This window comes from Sarcophilus harrisii, chromosome 6 (genome assembly GCF_902635505.1).
Source record: "Sarcophilus harrisii chromosome 6, mSarHar1.11, whole genome shotgun sequence".
In the NCBI taxonomy this organism is placed as follows: domain Eukaryota; kingdom Metazoa; phylum Chordata; class Mammalia; order Dasyuromorphia; family Dasyuridae; genus Sarcophilus; species Sarcophilus harrisii.
In genome coordinates, this window is record NC_045431.1 from 35582061 (window position 1) to 35603554 (window position 21494).

Sequence of the window (21494 nt, forward strand, 5' to 3'; positions counted from 1 at the left end):
TGAGGTGAATCAACTATGAAAAGGACAAAAATTAACGCAGAATCAGGAAGCATATGGATAGTAATTTGCATTGATGGAGAGATGACCCACATTGGTGAGATCATAGGAGACACTGAAATACTGAAAAAGCCAGGAGTCAGTAATCTATGCTATCAATCTTTCTCTTAGTCACACATACCAGGGAAGTGCTCGCAATACAGGAGTATATACTATTATTGAGAATTTCATTTTCTTAAATATTCTGCAAGTCACATTCCCTCCTTTAATCAAATGAAATATATTTATCAAGCATTTAGCACAATATCTGCTGTGTGTGCTTATTGCCTTCTCTCCCCCTTTTAAGGGGTTTATTTCCCCATTCTCAGCTAGATAACTACCTACTTGCTTGGTAGGTACTATTATTCCTATTATATATGTACCTTTAAAGAGGGTACTTCTGTAGTACTCAAGCATTAGGAAGGCAACTTGGAGACTGTTCAGTTACAAAAACTTAGGTATCCCCCAGTGTACCCAAGTAAACTAGCAAAGGGAATGTGTTTGAAAAGCAGTAAAGACCCAAGAGATTAGAGTCTAGACTTAATATCCAAGCTATTTCACTGCCCTTTAAAATTTATGGCCAAAGGCACACCAACAACTACCCTTGCTGTTATAGTAAAATATGCTGCTTGAAATGAGTCACCTGTTCGGCTGCTTCTCTTTTGGCATTATACGTATCCAGATGTTCTTGCAATTCCAACACGCTGAACTTTAGTGTTTCTAGCAAACCACATGACATCAACTGTAAGAACAAAAAAATTTTTTTACATGGTTTGCCAATTTGAGAATAATCACAAAATTAAACATTTGTAGCTGAAGGACTATCAGGATTAAGGGAATCAATCTTGATCTGGAGACTAGAAAAGACTGAGCTAATGGCTGCCAGCTTCTCAATTTCCTTGGACAACATGATATGTGGCAAAAATGTCCATGAATGGAAGAATAGCCCTCAAGAATTTAATCCCATCTCCATGTTCAAGCACAAGATTTTGGAGTTCCTATTTCTGGCAGTGCCACCAACGATCTAAGTTGCACATGGAAATTTCCCCAAAGAATGGTTAGAAATGGAAACTGGGGGCATTAGATATTCCATGTCAAAGGAGTCAAATCATGTGAGGGGTAAGATCATCACAGATGAAAAATTCAACCAAAATGAGAAGTGTCAAGTCTGGAATGGGAAGAGAGGTACCAGAGAATTGAGTTTCTGCTGCATTATCATAATTTGTGAAAATGAGGCTGGCAAAATAGGTGCCTTAAGGTAGGCACTCATTCTTATTGTGAATGACCTAAAGATCAGATACAGGGCATGGGAACATAGGATAAGAATGCTAGGTACCTAAATGGGAGTAGGGACAGAGAATAATATATAAAAGCAAATGCAGGATGGCAAAGACAAATTTTACCTAGAATTTACCCTAGTATACCCACTCATTCTCCCCAAAGTACTGAGAGGAAGGTCTATGGAGGACCATTTTAAAGTCCCTGCAGGATAATGCACTGTACCACAGGAGAATAAACACTGGTCTGTAAAAAAAACCTGAGTGGTGCACTTAACTTTGCAGTGTGACTCTGGACTTTAATACTACCTACTTATATGCCAATAAAATAAAAACAAAAATAAAAAGATTTCCTATCTCTAGGTTACTAATATTTTCTCTTAAAAACAATATATATACACAACAAATATACAAAATCTATATGAAATAAATACAAGGTTACCTGGAGAAGTAAGAATTAGCAACTAATGTAATCTGAAAGGGCCCCATGGAAGTGGTAGAAGATGAGTTAAATTTAAAAATGGCAAGATAAAGATATATATTGACCTCTCTCCATCCCCCATTACAAAATACAGTTACTGATTTCTAAGATTTTTCATTACATGAAGTTTTAATCCTTTATATTAGGCCCAGTTGTATCATTTTACCGTTTCAGCATCCACAAAGACTGTTGGGCATTCTGAACACATCATCATTACTTCCAATGAACTTTTAAACTTTGTTCCAATTCGTTGGAGACTCTCACCAAGAAAACTGACTGAATCATTTGTTATAGCTCCAAATTTTCTTTGAATGGTCTAGAATAAAACACACAGAAGAAACTAATTATAAACATGATACATAACAAATATCCTTCGATTCTAAATCTTTAATTTTATTAAAAATTCAACTTCAAATTTCCCATGTTTTAACATATATTGGATCACTTGCTGTCTAGGGGAAGGGGGAGATGGGAAGGAAGGGAGAAAAATTTGGAATACAAGGTTTTGCAAGGGTGAATGCTGAAAACTATCTTTGCATATATTTTGAAAATAAAAAGCTATTATAAAATTTTTTTGAGAGAAAAGTAAAATTTAAAGCTGCTAAAACTACATTCTGACTACAGTCAGAGTATACATTCTTGTTTATCTGGCTATCCCTGGGTAGTCCTGAAGAATCAAGAACTCCTAAGCTAAAAACACACATGGAGTGCAGAGAGGAAAAGCCCACCTCCTGGAGCCCATATCACGCTCAACTAGACCAAACCTAAATCATTCTTTGTTGCTTCCAACCATGAATCTTGTTCCTGCCCTTTGTCATTTCTGAGTACCAGGGTTCAAAAAGTACACTGACAACCTGGGGACTGTGCAGAGAAGCACATCGGGACAGAGAATGGCCTAAAGTGATATGGAGTCCATGGTCAGAACTTTAACCCATCTTGCTTCCATGGCTATGGAGTTAGGATAATCAAGACAGTCTTAGGAATTGGCCATCTTAAGCCAGACCTAACCAAGTACCAGGCCACTATCCCACTGATGGGCACACCAGTTAATTCTCTACCTAGTCCTTCCCCAAGCCCTCCCCAATTCCCTAGGCCCTGCTCTTACTTCTCTCCCCCTCTCTTCTCTAACTTTCAAAGTCCAAGCTACTGGAAGCATCTTGCTTAATCATATGTGATTCAGCCTTGCTGGTCTTATTTGATTACATTCCTGAGCCTTTCCCCATAATAAATGGCATCTTTTGTGGCTGCGATAACCATCTCGTGAATTCTTCACCTTTGAACCACTCTCCCACTTAGTAATATATGGTTCTTTATATTACACTTCTTTACTGAGTTCATGACATATGAGGATTGGCTGAAGGAGGCAGAGCTCAGAAGGTAGAATCAGGAGTGAGGGAGGGGGAAAAAACAGAAAGGCAAAGACAAACTTAAGAGGAAGAGATCGTGCTAATGGTGACCATACTAAAGGGTGGGTGATGGGGTAGAGCAGATCAAGTTGTGGCAAAGTCAGAGGAATGGAATGAGAATTTACTCCAGGTATCTGAATGTTGAAATTCATTTATCTAAACGTACAAAATTTTCAAGTGCAAATTTCTTTTAACATTGTAAAAATCTATAATGATAAACACTTAAGAAGAATAAGGATTATACAGATATAAGCAACCTCTCTTGTGTTATCAGTCTCTACAGAATCTGAGAACTAGAAGCTCACCTTCTAAACAGAGGAAAACCAAACCTCAGAATATACTGATTAAAATGTATAATGCTGCTATCGAGGTTAAAAAAAGAAAAAAATTAGCATGGATGAAAAAGCAAAGAAAATTGGGGCACCTACAGAAAGGAAAACAATCAAAAAAGCCTGGGGGTAGGAGAAGAGAGCAATCAAAAGGAGAGTAGGTTTTTTCAAATACAAATACAAAATTCATTTTAATTCCAGTTAAGGAAATTTATAGAGCAGATGAACTGTATTAGAGAGAAAAAAACCTAAATGAATTAAGCCAGCATTTAAAGAAGTTAGGAAGAAAAAGTAATCCAAAGGAAAAGTAGAAAACAAAAATTAATTATGATGAGAACAAAAATAATCAAGACAGACTATGAAAGAATAGATAAATAAAACCCCCAAACAAGGTTTTGGCTACGAGTTATTTATTTTTTTTTAAATAATGACAAAATTTATAAACCACTAGAAGTGTAATTATTTTTTCAATAAAGCTTTTTATTTTCAAAAAACATGCATAGTTTTCAACACTGACTCTTGCAAAACTTGTGTTCCAAAATTGTTTTATTTCCTCCTTCCCCTCGCCCCCTTCTCTCACACAAGTAATCCAATATATGTTAAATATAGGGAATTCTTCAATACATATTTCCACAATTATCATGCTGCACAAGAAAAATCAGAAATGCAAATCAAATGCAAATTAACAACAAAAAACCTGAAAATACTGTGATCCACACTCAGTCCCCACAGTACCCCACAGTGCAGATGGCTTTCTTCATCACAAGTCCACTGGAACTGGCCTGGATTAACTCACTGTCAAAAAGAGCCATGTCTATCAGAATTGATCATTGTATAATCTTGCTGTTGCTGTGTACAATGTTTTTTGTTTCTACTCATTTCACTCAGTATCAGTTCACTTAAGTCTTTCCAGGCCTCTTTGAAATCATCCTTCTGATCATTTCTTACAGAGCAGTAATATTCCATAATGTTCACATATCATAAACTTATCCAGCTATTCCCCAACTGATGGGTATCCACTCAGTTTCCAGTTCCTTGCCATGTCTACAAAAAGGGCTGCCACAAACATTTCTGCACATGTGGGTTCCTTTCCCTCCTTTAAGATCTTTTTAGGATACAAGCCCAATAGTAACACTGCTGGATCAGAGGGCATGCACAGTTTAATAGCCCTTTGGGCATAATTCCAAATTGCTCTCCAGAATGGTTGGATCAGTTCACAATGTATTAGTGTCCCAGTTTTCCCACATCATATCCAACATTTATCATTATTGTTTGCTATCATCTTAGCCAATCTGAGAGGTGTGTAATGGAACCTCAGAGTTGTTTTAATTTGCATTTCTCTAATCAATGATTTAGAGCATTTTTTCATATGACCAGAAACGGCTTTAAATTTTTCATCTGAAAAATGTCTGTTCATATCCTTTGACCATTTATCAATTGAAGAATGTCTTGTATTCTTATAAATGAGTCAGTTCCCTATATATTTTAGAAATGAGGCCTTTATCAGACTCTCTTGGATATAAAATTCCCCCCTCCCCTCCCCAGTTTACTCCTTCTCTTCTAATCTTATCTGAGTTGATTTTGTTTGTATAATTTATTTAAATGGAAAAAACTGTTGTGTACTCCAGGATCCCAACTCTCTCCTTGTCACTTTTTTTTTCACTGAAATAAATACACAAAACTTTGCTTCATTCACAATGCTTAATGAAAGGGTTGGAGAAATGCATAGAGTGATGGAAAGAAGATGGAAACAGAGTCAGTGTTCTGCTAAACAAGAGTAATGTGGAGGGAGGTAAATCCTCATTATGACATGTCTTATTCTGAGATTCAAAGTAAGATAGAAAAATAGAAAGTAAAAAAATGAATAAAAATTAAGTCTCAGTTGGGACTTCTTATCACTTTAAGTTTCATGGGGACTAGGTGACTGCAGAGGCACACTCCTATTTTTGATGCACACAAGAAGTTTCTCTTCTACCTCAGAGCTATGTTGTATTCCTACATGTATGACTATGTCACACCTCTTCTGTTTAAGAATTTGTTTATAATGGTGATATTATATATAGTGGATATTATATATACAGTATATAGTGGAAAAACAAGCATAAAATTTACTATGTGTCTTAAGGCAAAAATCTAAAGTAAGTGTCCTATAAAAGTGAAAGCTGGCTATATGAGAAAGTCCCTGCTTTCAAGGATATTATAATCTAACTAGAGAGAGCTAAACAACACAAAGCAATGTGGAGAAACGTCAAACAGGTAATATAGTTAAAATATATTTTAAGAGTTCAAAGAAGGGAATGGGCTCAAATGACTGACAAAGGCCCAAGAAACTGGTAGCAGGAATTTAGTGACGGATTGCACTGGAAGGATTTAAATAGGTCAAGATACCATTAGGAGAGCTTGTTTTCTTGAGCTAAAGCCCAGAGAGCAAATGATGCCCTGAGCTTGGCAGAAGAATTTTTTTTGTGCTTGTAATGACCACATGAAGTGAATCAGGGTCCTGCTTGCTACTCAAGACTGGAAGGTACTAGCCACACCAATCCTGGTTCTACATGCTGCTCAACAATCACAAGGCTCCATGACCCTAATAACCCAGAGAACTATTTACTTGAGACCCAGGACTATGTGTTTGTGGTGTTCATGCTTAAAAACCCTACCTTCGCCCTAGGTGGGTGAGCCCCTTTTCTTAGGAAGGAGGACTTGGCTTGCAAGCTGTTTCCATCACCATGAAATTAAAAGTTCTGTTTGATTCCCAATTCTCCAGTCTCTAGCCCACTTCTATTGGCTCTGGCCACCCACAGATTAGAGGCCAGCTCATCAGGCTGACAGATAGGTAGAAGTAGAAAGGGCATTGGGAATGGAGCACTGGATAAACAAAGGCAAAGATATCTGCACTAGACAATTAGACATTTATTTATATGCTTATTTTTAATGTCAACCTGGGAATAGTCTTGAGTCAAACAGAGCAGGCCAGAGATAGGAGACTCGGGGATCAAACAAAAATTTAATTTCAGAGTCAGGCAAATGAGACTTGCAAGCAGAAGTTCCCCTGAGGGGAAGGCTTATCTAGCTGGGAAAAGGGCAGAGTTTATGTACACAAAAATCACAAGTGGAATGGACCATGACAATCATTTTTTGATCATGAATTGCTGTCCCTGTGGCAGGCTTCTGTACCTTTGGGTCCTGTGGGAATAGTATTTCTGTTCTAAGGGCTGTGATTATTCTGCAGGGTACAGAACTCAAGTTCTGTGAAGGGAACAGGAATGCCAAACCAGGTTTGGTCAGTTGGCAGTTATTGCCAAGATAGATGTACGTGGGCTTAGCTCTGCTAAGACTTCCCAATAGAGATAAGAAGGGTGGATATTTCAGGCTTGAAGAACTGCTTGAATGACTATATGGGATACTTTGGGGGCAGGTTTGGCTGAAGTGAAGAGGTCTAATAGCTAGTAAACCTTGAACAATAAGGTTGTGGGCATGCTTCAAGTACTCAGAAGCATTACCTGGCTCCAGTGGTTGGAAGGTTATGATAAGATTGGAAGAAATTTCCAGAAAATCAGTATTCTTATTCAAGAGAACATAATCTCCAGAGAAGAACTAAATAAAAAAGCAATTAACAACAGCAAGGAACAACTTTGGAAACCCCAAACCTCACTGACCTGAAATAGCCTGGAGAACACATGGAAAGTAAAAACAGCACAGGATCCATCTGTGTCAGAAAGCATTTGGTTGACATGGCAACGCCAGGCTTCTTCTTCATCATCATATGCTACTGGTTGAAAAGCAGCTATTATGGCAGAAAGAAATGGTGATGGTGGTGGGGATGTCTGGATTTCTGGAAAGCCATCCTGCTCTTCCTCATCTTGGCTGTTAACATAAATATTAACAATTAAACAAAATGCTATATATATATATATAAAATTTTTTTTTAATACATTGCAAGTACTATCAGGGTGATTTAGGTCTTGGGTTCCTAACATATCCTTCAAATTTTTCTCCCTATTTCCTACTTTTCTCATTCCTAAGAACTACAATTAGCATTTTAGGCAGCGATCACTCTCTATCCCTTTATTCTTTTTCTAGGGCCATGTTTGTCCATATCTATTGTAACTGAAATCAATTTCCTTTTTTTTTTTTTAGATTTAAAAATTTACTTATTTAAAATTTAAATAAAAAATAGAAAAAGGAAAAAAATTACCATGTGCACAGAATATGAGAGGATTCAAAGTATGAGACAATAAATTTTCATTTCAAGAAAGTATATAATAAATATTACACATTATGTTCAGAGCTGTCCATCTTTTCTTTACTTTCTTATAGATTTTCTTTTGTTCTCTGCTGTGCACTTTTTACTTGGTTTTCCCCCTCACCAGCCCCTACCCCCCCATGTGTATGTGTGTGTGTGTGTGTGTGTGTGTGTGTGTGTGTATACACATACATACACACATATACACAATATATAATCATTACACATACACAAAGACATCTATAATCATATACATTCATATGCATATTATATAACGCTGTACTATGGTTGTTTATTCCCCACGTCTCTGAAGTGGATAACTGTGCTGATTGAAAAGAATTATGAGAAGTGGTTCCCATCTAGGAAGAGTTTAAATTTTGTTGGGAAGATAATATATAAACAATCCTGGGACTGTATATAATAAATTCAAGCTCTAAAATCCATAAGATTTCACAGAACAGAGAAATTAGTGTAGTTAAAGAATTTTGGGAAAAATTTTTAGAAAAGTTAGAATCTAGATTGATAATGGAAATGTTAATATGGTAGTTGACTAATATCAACAAATAAATATGTTTAATATTTAAAAATAAGTTAGAGGGGCAGCTAGGTGGCACAGTGGATAGAATACTAGCCCCTGGGTCAGGAGGACCTGAGTTCAAATCTAGCCTCAGACATTTAGCACTTCCTGGCTGTGTGATCCTGGCCAAGTCACTTAATTCCAACTGCCTCAGCAAAAAAACAAAACAAAACAAAACAAAAAAAAAAAAAAACCAAAAAAAAAAAACCAAATTCTTCTAAAAAAAATTCAACTAAGACAATTTATGTATTACATACATAAAAATAAGTTAACGTAGCCAACACTTGCTAACATTTTAAAGTTTGCAAAGCATCTTAAATATATTTTCTACTCTGGTCCTCATAACAGCCCTGGAGATAGGGTACACAAGTCTTAGAGAGTTGTGACTTGCCCACAGATTCATAGTTTTTAAAGAGTAAATTTCAGGTCTAGCACTTTGTCTAATAAATCAAGATGAAGGGTCACATGTTATGCAAGAACAGCAAGAATTTTTCATGTTTGTACTAAGTAACTGATATAATATTCATCAGTAATTACCATAAGAACATCTAACATGTTCTATAGATAGCTTGTTTTTCCTAAGCAAAGATATGAAAATATTGATAAATGAATACCACACTATAAAAAATTATACTCTTAAAAAAAAGGAATGTTCATAGGAAAAAACAGGTTGGAAAAAACTTCAAAAGAATTAAGTAGATAAAAAGGCAGGAAAGTTTTGTAAGAAATGAGAAAATACAAAACGCCATAGTTACATAAGTCTTCTCCTCATACTATAAAGGAGTTGATTCTCACCTTGACAAGCCTGAGAAATCGGCTTCTTCTTCTTCACATCTTTCATCCAGCTCTTTCAAGGCAAGGGTAACGTCCTCTTCACACACTGATTCAGGAGAGCTTTCAAGGACTGGGGGCTCTGCAATTTCAGTTTCTTCCAATTCAAGAATTTCTTGATATATGAGAGATTCTTGCTGTTCTTGCATAACATATGACCCTTCATCTTCAAAAGCCATGCTAACATGTTCATCTTTTAATAATGAACTTCCATCCTGTAAGCAAGCAGAGTTTTCATTACTTTTAAAACATTTTAAGAAAGCAAATTCATGACAATTTTCATGTTCAATCTAACCTAACAAGCATTTGTTAAATGCTTACTATGTATAAGATACTGTATGGGGCCCGGCTGGTAGATAATAAAAATCAATGTCAGCCATTGAGAAGTTCTTTTTTTTCTAGAGGAAATACAAAATAAACGGTCTAGCTGCCAGTCCCCTTCTTTATTCACATAATTTTACTTTGTATATCTTTATATTATAAATAAACTATAGTTATAAATTCAATTTTATATTACTGGTTCTAATTGAGGAGATCTCTAGTCCAATCACATAAACTTTTTTAATCTCCATTTTTTTTTATCTGTAAAAATCTGAGTGCTGGACAAGATATTCCCTTCAAAATGTACCTGCAATCTTATGGCAATAGAAATATTATGTCTTCTGATATTCCATTACTTTGATTATAACTTGAAAGTAAAGGTTCTTTTTTACCATCTTAAGTCTTATAATTTTCAGGACATATGGTTAACAGGACATATGGTTAAAAAGTTTCTAGTCATTGGGATTTGTTTTGAAATTTCCCTGATTGATGCTCCCAGGAAAAAAAGTTATCATGTAAGACATTTAAAAATTAATCTAACTGAAATTTCATTTATTTAATAAGGTGAATACTAAAGGGAAAATGTAGCTCATATGCCAAACCTCATAAGATATCATCTACTATAAAATGTATTCAAACTTATCTCTTCCAAAATTAAATGATATAACTTTACTATGGCATAATTTTCCAAAGCCCAAAAGGGCTTTCATTAATGAAGCACTTTAAGGCTTACTATACATTTTGCAGACATATCTTTGCTTCCAAATCTGCTCTTCTTTCAAACTTCTTTCTTTTTTTCAAGAAGAGCAGCATTCTATCAGTTTGTAAGAACTGGTTTGTAACTTACTTCAAGGTTATCTATCTGTGATTCCTCACTCTTCCTTCATCCATAGACCTAATCCATCCCTCGTTCTCTTTACTGCAGTCTTTGATGGCCCTTTATCAGGCCAGTCCCTCTAGAGATCCTTTTGATGTCATCCTTTCCCATCCCTCTAGCATAACTTCCTGCACAATTATCTCCCACCTTTGATATTCAATCTTTCTTCATCTACTCACTCCCTTCCTTCCCACTTCCCTATCAGAAAAAAAAGAAAATACTTAAATATAAATAGTTCACTTATATTTAGCTATATAATATTAGATGATTTTTTCTTCAATTAAACAATATATTATTTTCATTATTCATTTCAATATTACAGTCACTGTTGGTTCTGGTCAATCAGACTTTTATAAAGCCTTACTGGAAATTCACACTCTGAAAATCAATACTATTTTTTTTAGAAAAAGTATCTCAGTTAAGGAACTTCAGTGTCTTTACTACCTGTTATAAAACACTGTTTGATTGTGGGTACCTCCGAGCACTAGATTCTTAATCTACAAAATGAATGAACTGAACTTAAATTTTCCATGATCTTTCCCTCTCACTTCTAAATGTCCATTTAGGAAATGGAAGCACTTGTTTAAACTATTTATATCAAGAGTTAAAAAAACTTCAACAGGGAAAAATGGTATAAAAGTAATGCTTTAAAAGCCCACAAAGCAGGAGAGTTTTCTACAACTTTGAAGCTTCAGAATGAAATAATATAAGCTTCCTATCTATAGCATGCAATTCAGTTTTTTTTTTCTCTTTCACTCAAAAATTAGGGTGTTAGACAAACCATTTCCAAGATTATTTCACAATCTTCCTCTTCATACACTCTGAAGTCCAAATTTTCCTACTTACTGCTCCTTAAATTCAGCACTGCATCTCCCACTGACATGCCTTTTATAGGCAGTCTTCCCCATTGTTGGAATTTACTCTCTCTCCACATCTGCCTTTTAGAATCCATTTTTTCAAGCCAATAGACATTTATCATGCGCCAGACACTGTACTAATCATTGGAAATACAAAGAAAAGCAACATATGTCTATATCTCCTTTTTTTTTTTTGGGGGGGGGGAAAGAAGGGGAGATAGTGATTATTTCCCCCCCCCAAAAAAGCCCCAAATGATAAATTTATAGTAGCTATAGTAACAAATACTATTAAGTGGAATATTTGATTAATTTTTTAGTCCAGACCTTTGATTTCATTGGTATAGCAAACACTCAGTAAGTAAATTCCCTCTATCAATGCAGATCAGTAATCTTATGAAGCTCAGAGAGGCCTTGGGTGAGGGAAGTTGGGTAAGCAACACATGATGGCATAACAAGTAAGTGCCAGACACAGACTTTAACCTAGCTCTATCCAGATAATCTATTTTGCCACTACTTCTCAAATCAAAGTTTAGCAACTACTGGAAGGAATATGAGTTTTCGACTAAATAGACACTCTAGATTACTACATCATATACTTTATGATGAGCTAATTAGCATTAAACATTTTATTTATGCACAAAATTATTTTTGCATTTCAGTGGAAAGATTATATATCACATGTATAAATATATTAATATTTGCACATATACATACTTATCTATAAAGCTTTTATCTCAGTTGAGAGAGAGTAAGGATATATAAGGTTATAGAAGTAGGGGACAGAGACATAATTTTATTGGTATAGGGAAAACTGCTTGGTGAGAGCACGCCTTCTACTATTGCTGGTTAATACCTTCTCTGCTCAGAACGCTGAGAGGGAAAGTGATCTGCCCCATATCACTCAGCTAGGAAAGATCAGAGGCAGGACAAGGACTTGGATAGTCTGGGCTTCAGAGCCAGTTCCCTATCCATTATGTTTTGCTGCCTCTCCTTTCAGAGGCAAAGAGCCTGTTATGTTTTTTTTTTTTTTTTTTTTTTTTTTTTTTATTAAGTAATATAAGTAAAACAAAATATTTTTGTTGTTGTTTTCAGTAAAGAAGAAAGGGGGGGCGGAAGTTTGTATTTTAATGAGTTCTGTTTTTTCTCCACATTATTAGATTTTCTCATTAACATTTATAAAGCCCAAATAATGAGAGCAGAGACACAGAATTTATTTGTTATAATAAAGCTCAGCTGGGGTGGCCATATGGTACAGTGGATAGAGCATCAGCTCTTAAGTCAGGAGGTCGAGTTCTAATCTGGCCTTAAGACACTTACCACTTCCTAGCTATGTGACCCTGGCCAAGTCATTTAACCCCAATTGCCTCAGCAAAAAAAACAAACAAACAAACAAAAAAAAAACACTCAGCTCAGGCATTTCCCTACCTCTCCCCTGGCTTATTTGGGGGCTTTCTCTGATTGATTTTTTTCCATCATGCCCCAGGAAAGTCCTTATGGGATAACCTGGTCATCACTAAGAGCTCAATGGCCATTAAGCACCAATCCCATCACCATGCTCTGCCTCTCCAAGGGTGGGACCTTGAACTCCAAATCTCCATTGAAAGAGAGGGTTCAGCGAGGGGCCCAAGCTTCTCTGTGGGCTACATTGCTCTGAGACTTCTCCACAATCCCAGCAGAACCCCCAACAGCTTCCTTGGGTTTTATCTTTTCCTGTTAGATTGTAAGCTCTTAGGAGGCAGGCCTTCTTCCTTTGTCCTTCTCTCTCACGTTTGTATCCCCAGCACTTAGCAAAGGGTCTGGCACAGAGCAGATGCACAGAGGGAATAATAATAGCAAAGTTGAGATCTCCAAACAAAAATATACTCATCACTTTACCAAAGATGGATCTCAGGTAAAGAACTTAAGCATAACACAACTCAATAAATCAGAGGATAAGTTTTAAGTTCTATGTCCCAAATAACCTATTTAATAAACCAAGAAGTTATGACAATATTATTTTGGTAACACTTGCAAAAAAATAAGATTTTCTAATTTTTAGCAGTGCTTTTGGAAGTTTACTACACTGAAACCTATAATGGCACAAGATTTTTTTAGAATTTCACCTTTATGTTCATTCTTACCTAATGAGTATAAAAAAGCTACAGTTAACTGCATTCTAAAAATTAATTATCTACAAAAGTCAAAAAAGCAGCTAAGATACTCACATCTTTTTGTTCAGTCATTAGCTTGAAATCTGGCTTACTCCTCACAGGCCTTTCCAAAAAACATAATACTAGGCTTCCAAGGTCCTTTTTAAAGGATTTGATTGCACCAACTGCTAACACAGCTGGCCTGAGGTTTTAATCCCAATTATAGCACCAATCAATAAACCCAAACACAAAGCAAAAAGGAACAAAGCAGTACTTTTTCAAAGAAAATAAAGTGCTGTAGAAAGATGATCACCATCTCCAGGAAAGCATTTCATACATGAACTTAATGTTATTCTGCACTACAAAATGCTTATTGAAAACACTTGCAATTATTTTTAACCTGTGGGTTGTTTCTTGAAATATAGCAAATCAATTTCCAGATATTAACAAAAAAATTAATTTAAGACATTCCCACAGGTTAGAAATACTAAAGACAAATTAAATAATCAGTGTAACAGCTGAAAATTCTTTGAAAAGAAAGGAGAGTAGTTGGAGAGTGCTAAGGAGAGCCCCGATCAGCCATGCGCCAGCCCGCTTGTCTCCCCACCTCAGGCAGCTGGCTGTTAGCATTGTCTAGAGAGGCTTCCACGCCGGGGCTGTCCGCTCGGATGTGAAGGACTTCTTCCGGGGCAACACTGCTGGCCGAATCTTGGCACTGAAGGAGGGAATCTGGGTGGTCTGGTATTTCATCTAGGGTGGACTCATTGGTTAACTAAGAGGACGAGAAAAAAGCAAAATGGTGGGTAAACATGGGAGCCGATGACGGGTCCAAAGATGGAAGGAAATCAAACTGACCCTGAAAGATATTGCGTTGCATGGGTTAAAATAGCTGTTTCAGCAATTTCTTGAATTTTTTTCATTTCAAAATCAACCATGACAGCTATCAGTAACATATTCATGGAAACATCAGCAGGTCCCCTCCTGGCCCCCCAAATAGCCCTAAATATAAGCAAAACCTACCTAATGCAAACAGTGAAGGGAACTCCTCCTTGCCTCAGGGACACCAAGGGGTGAAATGATTTTGTCACGTGCCAATGCTAGGAAGTTGTGGGAGGCAAGCCTCCTAGCTCTGGCTCTCTTGCCAAGACTACTACAGGGAAACCAGGTGAGCCTCTGGGTCTCTGCCTCCAAGACCAGCATCTTTGAGCCTCCAGCTTGGAGGTCCTGAACTTTTCTTGTGTCCAAACCCATTGGTAAAATCTTAAATCCTTATCAGAACAATATTTTACAATAAATAAAGCAAATATTAAATTCCAGTTAGGGTATACTGAAAATAAAAATGTCCTAATTTTTTTCTCCTTCTTTCATGTTCACAGCTATCTCCGGTTAAGAACTCCTACTTTTGTCCTTTCTTCCTTATAACACTGCTTTTTGATCTTTTTCATGTACTATTATGTCAATTCTGTATTGTGGTTCTTTGCGAATATGTAGAATGATGCTGCTAGTGTGTAATCTTCAAGAGTGCAGAGACTATGTTATCTAATTGTTTTTGCCTCAGCGATCTACACACAATGGATGTTTAATGAATATTTGCTGAATTTGTTTTACAATTTTTCTTTTGGATTTCTGTCCAGAGTTCTGCCCAATAAGTTATCTGTCCCAGTTTTATGTCACTGAGAAACATGGGAGTTAGGGCTATCAAGCCCTTTAGCTTGAAGGTCATAAATGAAGAAGGAAAAATGACACTTATACTACACTTAAATTTGTGATGTACTCTAGAGACAGAATCTTACTCGAGTCTCCTAACTTTATGAGATGTTATTTATGAGACCCCCATTTTACAGAAAGCTCTGAGAGATTAAGTGCTTTGGCCAGGGCCCCAAAGTTAACAAGGATCAGCAGCAAAGGTGGTAGATTTTATGTCCTTTGCCCTGATGTCAATGGGTGAATGGAAAAAGGGAGAGGAAAAGAAGAGGTGTGGGGAGGAGTGGATTGCTAATCTACTGCTGTTACTAAAAAGAATGATTCAAAACTCCCATATGACAATGATAGAGATGTATAGTTTTCCCATAATATTCTGATGAAATCAAGTGAAGTTTATATACTAAGAAAAGAGGTCAGGTTGCATACAGTCAAGATCTGAGGAATGATAAATGATAAATGTAAGGTTCGAATGGACAGATTGGGAAGCCAAGGCCCAGAAATACAAGGGTGACCCAGGCTCACAAAAGAAGAAACAGAGACAAAGTCGAGATTTACCATCTGGGAGCGGGACAGTATCTGGCTTGCTGTTAGGGCTGCCTCCTCCTCAGAAGACTCATCAGTATCTTCTTGATTGGTCAAATTGAGGCTGGGCGTGCTGCCAGAGTATTGACATTCCTGAAGGGAAGGTGTGTCCCCTTTGTCGATGCTGTCCAGCGAACGTCTACGGACTCCCCAGTTGAAATTATCCATACTTTCACCCTGTAAAACAAGATAATTAGTTATTGTATAACCACTTTTGAAAAATGTAATATTTGGAAAACATGTAACAAGTAGAAATATCACCAAAAACATTATAAACAGAGTTTCAATCAGCCCTTTAATTTTTAAAAAATGGTATCATATTGTTAAGTGTTTGTATTTAACTAGATCAAAACACAGTTGATGACCTATAGTTAACTTTAGACAAAGCAGAATTCTCTGAACCTTCTATGTGTTATGACTTGGGACAAGCTAATTCTAATGTCTAAGCCATATATCTGCACTAAAACACAAACATAAAGAGACTATGCAAGTACAGACAGACACGTCACAGATGACAACAGATTAAGCAGCCCCTAGACCAGGCTGCAACTTACCTGCAGCTCCTGGTTAGCAAAAAGGAAAACACACAGAATTAGAAAAACGAAGACAAACATTTAAAAACAGTCTCTAACTTGGGGAAAATGATTTCTGATTTGCCAATGGTAAGACTGATTCAAGCTCTGGATTCAGCACCAGCATGGCCAGCCAAACCGCTCTCTTTCTGTACAATCTTGTATGGAAAAGTCAGAGACAAACACTTGGAACAACATTTCTGTTTGGCTAAACATATAGAACAGTAGATTTTTAAAATGCTAATTGCACACACACCTACTACTTTGTAATGAAATATTATAATGATTAAAATGTCCACAGTCAAAAACAACATACAGCGTTCACAATTTAATGCTGTAGAAAGACTATGTCTGATTTTTAGAAGTCATTGCCTATGTCCCTTTAAATATCGGACGATCAAGATCCCAACCATCTATAGATAATCTATTCCTATTTCCAAAGAAAATGTAGGAAATCATAATTCTTAAAATTTCTCTAAAGCCTTGCAAAAACAAATTACACCACTAATCATATTTTATATTATAATAATCTTGATATATATATGATAATAATTGTTAAAAAAGATCCATTTCAAGATGTAACAGTTGCATTCTTTGTGATTATTCCAAGTATAGGCTCAGCCTGTCTAACATCGTCAACTGGTTCTGTGAAAACACAGTGACAGGTGAGTTGATGTACAAGGAGACAGCTCACTGGCCACCAGGTGACCGGCATGGTTTGCAGCACGGTCTTTGACTCTTTCTGTTAACAATATTATTTCAAACTGGCCTGGGTCTGGGCCTTCTTACATTTTCATGAGGCCTAAGATAACAGCAGTTATTTCAGGCAGACCTATTCATATTTTGGAAGGTAACCAGAAATTTGGTTTACTGTTCAGGATCTTTTTTTATTTTTTTAAATAACATAACGTAATCAGATCTAGAAATACACAAACTTCTTTATTCCTTCATTTAAAGTCATTAAAGAAATTCTCATACTCTACAGATTCTTCAAAATCTACTTTATCCTTAGAGCACTGTTTGCTGGGGGACATAGTGATGGAAATTTAATTTATGAATCTCTTAGTTTGTTTATGTAAATCCTCACATTTGATCTAATATTACTGAACTGAAAAAAAAAAACCCAAAACCAAACCCAAACAAATTACAAAGCAATGGAAGGATTAGTAATAGTGATGGGGAAAGTACATTCTGCCCTCTAATAGGAAGTATTAGTTGAATTTCTATGCTGTATAATATACTCTTTAATAAATAAAACTTCTGAGGACATAAGAAGCTTTATAGCTAAAGTATCTTAAAAGAAAAAGCTTCTTGGACAATAACAATTTGAAATTTGAGGGGATAGCACCATGATAAGAAAAAAACTGGGAATGTTATTGGAAAAGATATTCAGTGGTTACCCCTGAAACAAGTTCAAAAGGACAAGACAGAAGATGACAATGGGGACATATTTATATATGAATAATTTTTTAAACAGCATGTCATATTGCAAATAATTAGAATCATAATATTATTCTCTTCCTTGAGCAAGAATTTGAATAACTTAGGAAAATTACTTAAACACACATATAAAGTGCTTTTGAATAATTCATTATTCAAAATTGAATAATGAATTATTTGTGTGAGGGTTTGGGGGCTATATTTTTTAATGATCTTGGAGTTAGAAGGTTAACATGAAAAATTTTCAATTTTTAAAAATAAATTTCAAAGCTTAAAAGGTCTCTTTTGTTTAAAAATCTGTTTCTCCACTTTGAAGTTAACTGTATGCAATACTTAAAATCACATGAAGAGGCAGCTAGATGGCACAGTGGATAGAGCACTGCTGCTGAAGTTAGGAGGACCTGAATTCAAATCCAGCCTTAGATACTTAATACTTCCTAACTGTGTGACCCTTAGGCAAGTCACTTAATCCCAGTTGCCTCAGCCAAAAAAAAAAAAAAATCACATGAGAAGTTTCTATTTCAATTTTTATCCATTACGAATAATAAAATGGCCGTACAGTGAATAAAGGACAGAATGGGTACATTCTTAGTATTCAGACAATTTTATTTTTGAAGTACACCAGCACTGACAAGAGATAACCCAGATTCTTACCTCTGCATCTTCCAGCTCAACATCTAAAAAGTCAAAATCCTTAAAAACTCCAAATTGTTGTTCACTGCTGTTGTCCTCCACAGCCACTTCCTCCTCCTGGATGATTTCCTCTGTTGCAGAAATAAGACTAGTCTGTTGGTCCCCAACTTCCAAATCCTCATTAGAAGAAAACACAACCTATGGAGGAAAAAACCAGAATAAAGTTGTGGATCAGAGCCCAAAGCCTCCATACTATCTAAATGGACAATGTCTTAAGAGGCAACCTTTTTTTAACCTAATTTTTGAGTTGGTCACGAACTGTTTTTAAGAAACAATCAATTTTTTCTCTCAAATTTGACATTGTGGCTGTTAGTGCATGAAAACAATGAGAAAGAATAATTTCTATTTCTTTGTGTGGATTATATGATCCTTCAATAATGATTAGGAACTCACCGATGGATTCTTTGGGAGACCAGTCTCTGGACCACAGAGGGACAACACATTCATTAGCTTCTCTCTTGTTCTTCTCTAGGATACAAAAGCAGCATCAGTGTCACAAGACGATTAAAAAATATATGTATGTGTATTATGTATGCATACACACATACAGAGAGAGAGAGGAGAAAAAAAGGAGAGAGAGGAAGGCAAAGAAGGAGTGAAGGAAGGAGGAAGGGAGGGAAAGAGAGAGAGAGAATGCACACAATAGCAGTATATTAGAAAGGATCCGATAGAGAATGTTCTGAATCCCATCTCTGTTACTTATTACTGGGCCAAATGCTTAACCTTACCATTCTACATCTATGACCTTACCGCCATCCCTAAAGGTCTTAGCCTTTCTTTTAAGTCATTCCCTTGGTATTGTCATTGTGTATAACTTAAGCACTCCTTGCCATCTGCCTCAGCACTCAATATTTAAGGGCTAAACAGATTTCTTTCAGACCTTGAAGCTGAACTTGCCTTGATGTTGTTTCTTTCCAAATGGAGTTTGAGCTCCTTAAGAATACAGGATATCTTCCCTTTTAAAAAAAATTTTTATTTCCAGCACTTAGAGCAAGGTAATTGGTATAGAATTAACCCTTAATAAATTCTTCCCTTCCTCTCTTTCTGTCTATTTTTCCCTCCCTTTTATTCCCTCCCTCCCTCTCATGTACCTGGGATAACTGTGGTCTCTTCCAGCTAACAGGCACAAGGGCATTTGAATTTGAACCTGATGAAGTTGAAGAGGTACTTCGAGTAACTGCAATAACTTTTGGTTTCCCATTTCTTCCAGCTGCACTGTGTTGATCACCATACTTATTTCCAATAATTGGTGTCTACACAGAAAAGAAATAATAAGCTTGGCTCAATTCAAAATTACAGATGTAAATGGTAGTAGAAATGAAATGTCTGAAAATCAGTCTAAGAAAGATGATATATTTTAATGTTAGATACATATGGTAAAATGATAAAAATGTCTTTTAATACTTGCTGTTAATTTTTTTTTTTTTTTTGGTCTTTAAATGAATTCAAAGATGATTCTTCTAAATACTGTTAAAATCTGCTAAAAAAAATTATCCTTAAGTTTAATATATCAACTTTAAATTCTTTGCTATTTCTAACTTACTATCCAAAGATACTTTATATTTAGCTTTGCTATTTCTTGTAGCTTACTTGCCTATAAGTATATTATATATTCTGGAATTCACTTTGCTTCAAGCAAAACATCATCACCACCAAAAATACCCTACACTTACCCCTCACTGTAATAACTCACTCAGAAAATACCACACAGCACAATTCCCCATCTTACCCACTTGCCCATTTCTCTCGACTTTCAGAATTCAGGCAATGGCAACGCTAACTACCATCTCAAAAAATACATGTGTACTTGTTTACACACACCTCTCTCTCATACTTTCTTTCATTAAAAAGACAAAACCAAACCCTACTGACAAGACTATTATTATATCTTTGGTGCACAGGATTTTAATAGTTTTCAATTCCACTGGGGAAAACTCCAAAACATAAGATGTAAAATTCTGTTGAAAAGAAAATGGGTTGTATTTTTGTGTTTTATACTATTTTGATTATATGAAAGAATTACCTCAGATATATCAAAATGAAAATCTAATGTCTTTCCAGGCAACTCCTTGGAGACATTATTAAAAATTTTTGTGAATGATATTTCAGGAGAACCCATATCACTGCCATAACTCTTAGGGATATCATTGGGGACAACCAGACTTGCAGATCGCGATACAACCAGCTTTAATATGTTGAGGGCTTCTTTCCAGTATGGACTCTAAAAAGAAATAAAAATACACTGGTTACACATTTTTTTCTCTTACATCCAGACATGGTGAACAAATATACTAAATGAGATCTAGATAATGTGTTGCTCTTGAAGGATTTCCTAGGGTAGAGGAAAAAATAATGAGTCCAGAAGATATGGGACATTTGGCTCTGCATACACACAAGCACATACATTTTAAACAGTCAGATACGATAACATGTTATTTATCTCTGTGACATGATGAACTCTTAGCTTTTTGAGTACCCAAATTCTTTTTTCTAAATAGCTAACATTTAGATAGCACTTGCTATGTGCCAAGTACTCTACTATACACATCACAATATCATCTGATCCTCATACAACCCTGAAAGGTATCGTAATTTCTATTTTACAGAAGGGGAAACTGAGGCAGAGGTTTAAGTGACTTGCCAAGGGTTACACCCTCAGCAAGTGTCTTGAGGGGGACAGATAAGTGGCTCATTTTGGTGAGCTCAAATCAGCTGCAAACACTGACCAGCCATGTGACCCAGGACAGGGTCCTTAACCTTGTTTGCCACAGTTTCCTCAATTGTAAAATGAGCTGGGGAAGAAAATGACAAATCTACCAACTTTGCTAACCCCAAATGGAGTCATGACGTAAAAACACAACAAGATATCTTTAGGCTGTTTGTGTTCAGGTCTTCCCGATTCCAGCCCAGTGCTCTAGATCCATTATCACCTCATTTTAGCTGCCTCCATTTTCAGCTGGATTCCAAGTGGATGAAATGATCTCTGTAGAGGGGAAGGAAACCCCCTCCTCTCCTGAACCTAACTCTCCATTATTATGTGCAGGAGGCTGCTCTGTTGTCTGTCCTTCATTCTAAAAGGGGACCAATGAAGCCAGGAAGGTGACATCTTGAATTCGACTGAATTTAAGTGAGGCAGGGT

The 21494-nt window shown here is 36.2% G+C and overlaps 1 protein-coding gene across 9 annotated transcripts in view; it reads right to left on the bottom strand.

Annotated features, from left to right (window-relative positions):
* FRYL (FRY like transcription coactivator) overlaps positions 1-21494 on the bottom strand; it is a 262394-nt gene that overhangs the window by 9825 nt on the left and 231075 nt on the right. For all 9 annotated transcript variants that reach the window (XM_031942465.1, XM_031942463.1, XM_031942464.1 and 6 more), the window contains 10 exons: positions 20379-20576; positions 19447-19608; positions 18749-18823; positions 18317-18493; positions 15624-15827; positions 13972-14136; positions 9145-9395; positions 7186-7393; positions 1961-2110; positions 680-778 (listed from right to left, as the gene is read on the bottom strand). In XM_031942465.1, the coding sequence (XP_031798325.1) occupies positions 680-778; positions 1961-2110; positions 7186-7393; positions 9145-9395; positions 13972-14136; positions 15624-15827; positions 18317-18493; positions 18749-18823; positions 19447-19608; positions 20379-20576 (1689 nt within the window). The remainder of the gene's footprint in view (positions 1-679; positions 779-1960; positions 2111-7185; positions 7394-9144; positions 9396-13971; positions 14137-15623; positions 15828-18316; positions 18494-18748; positions 18824-19446; positions 19609-20378; positions 20577-21494) is intronic.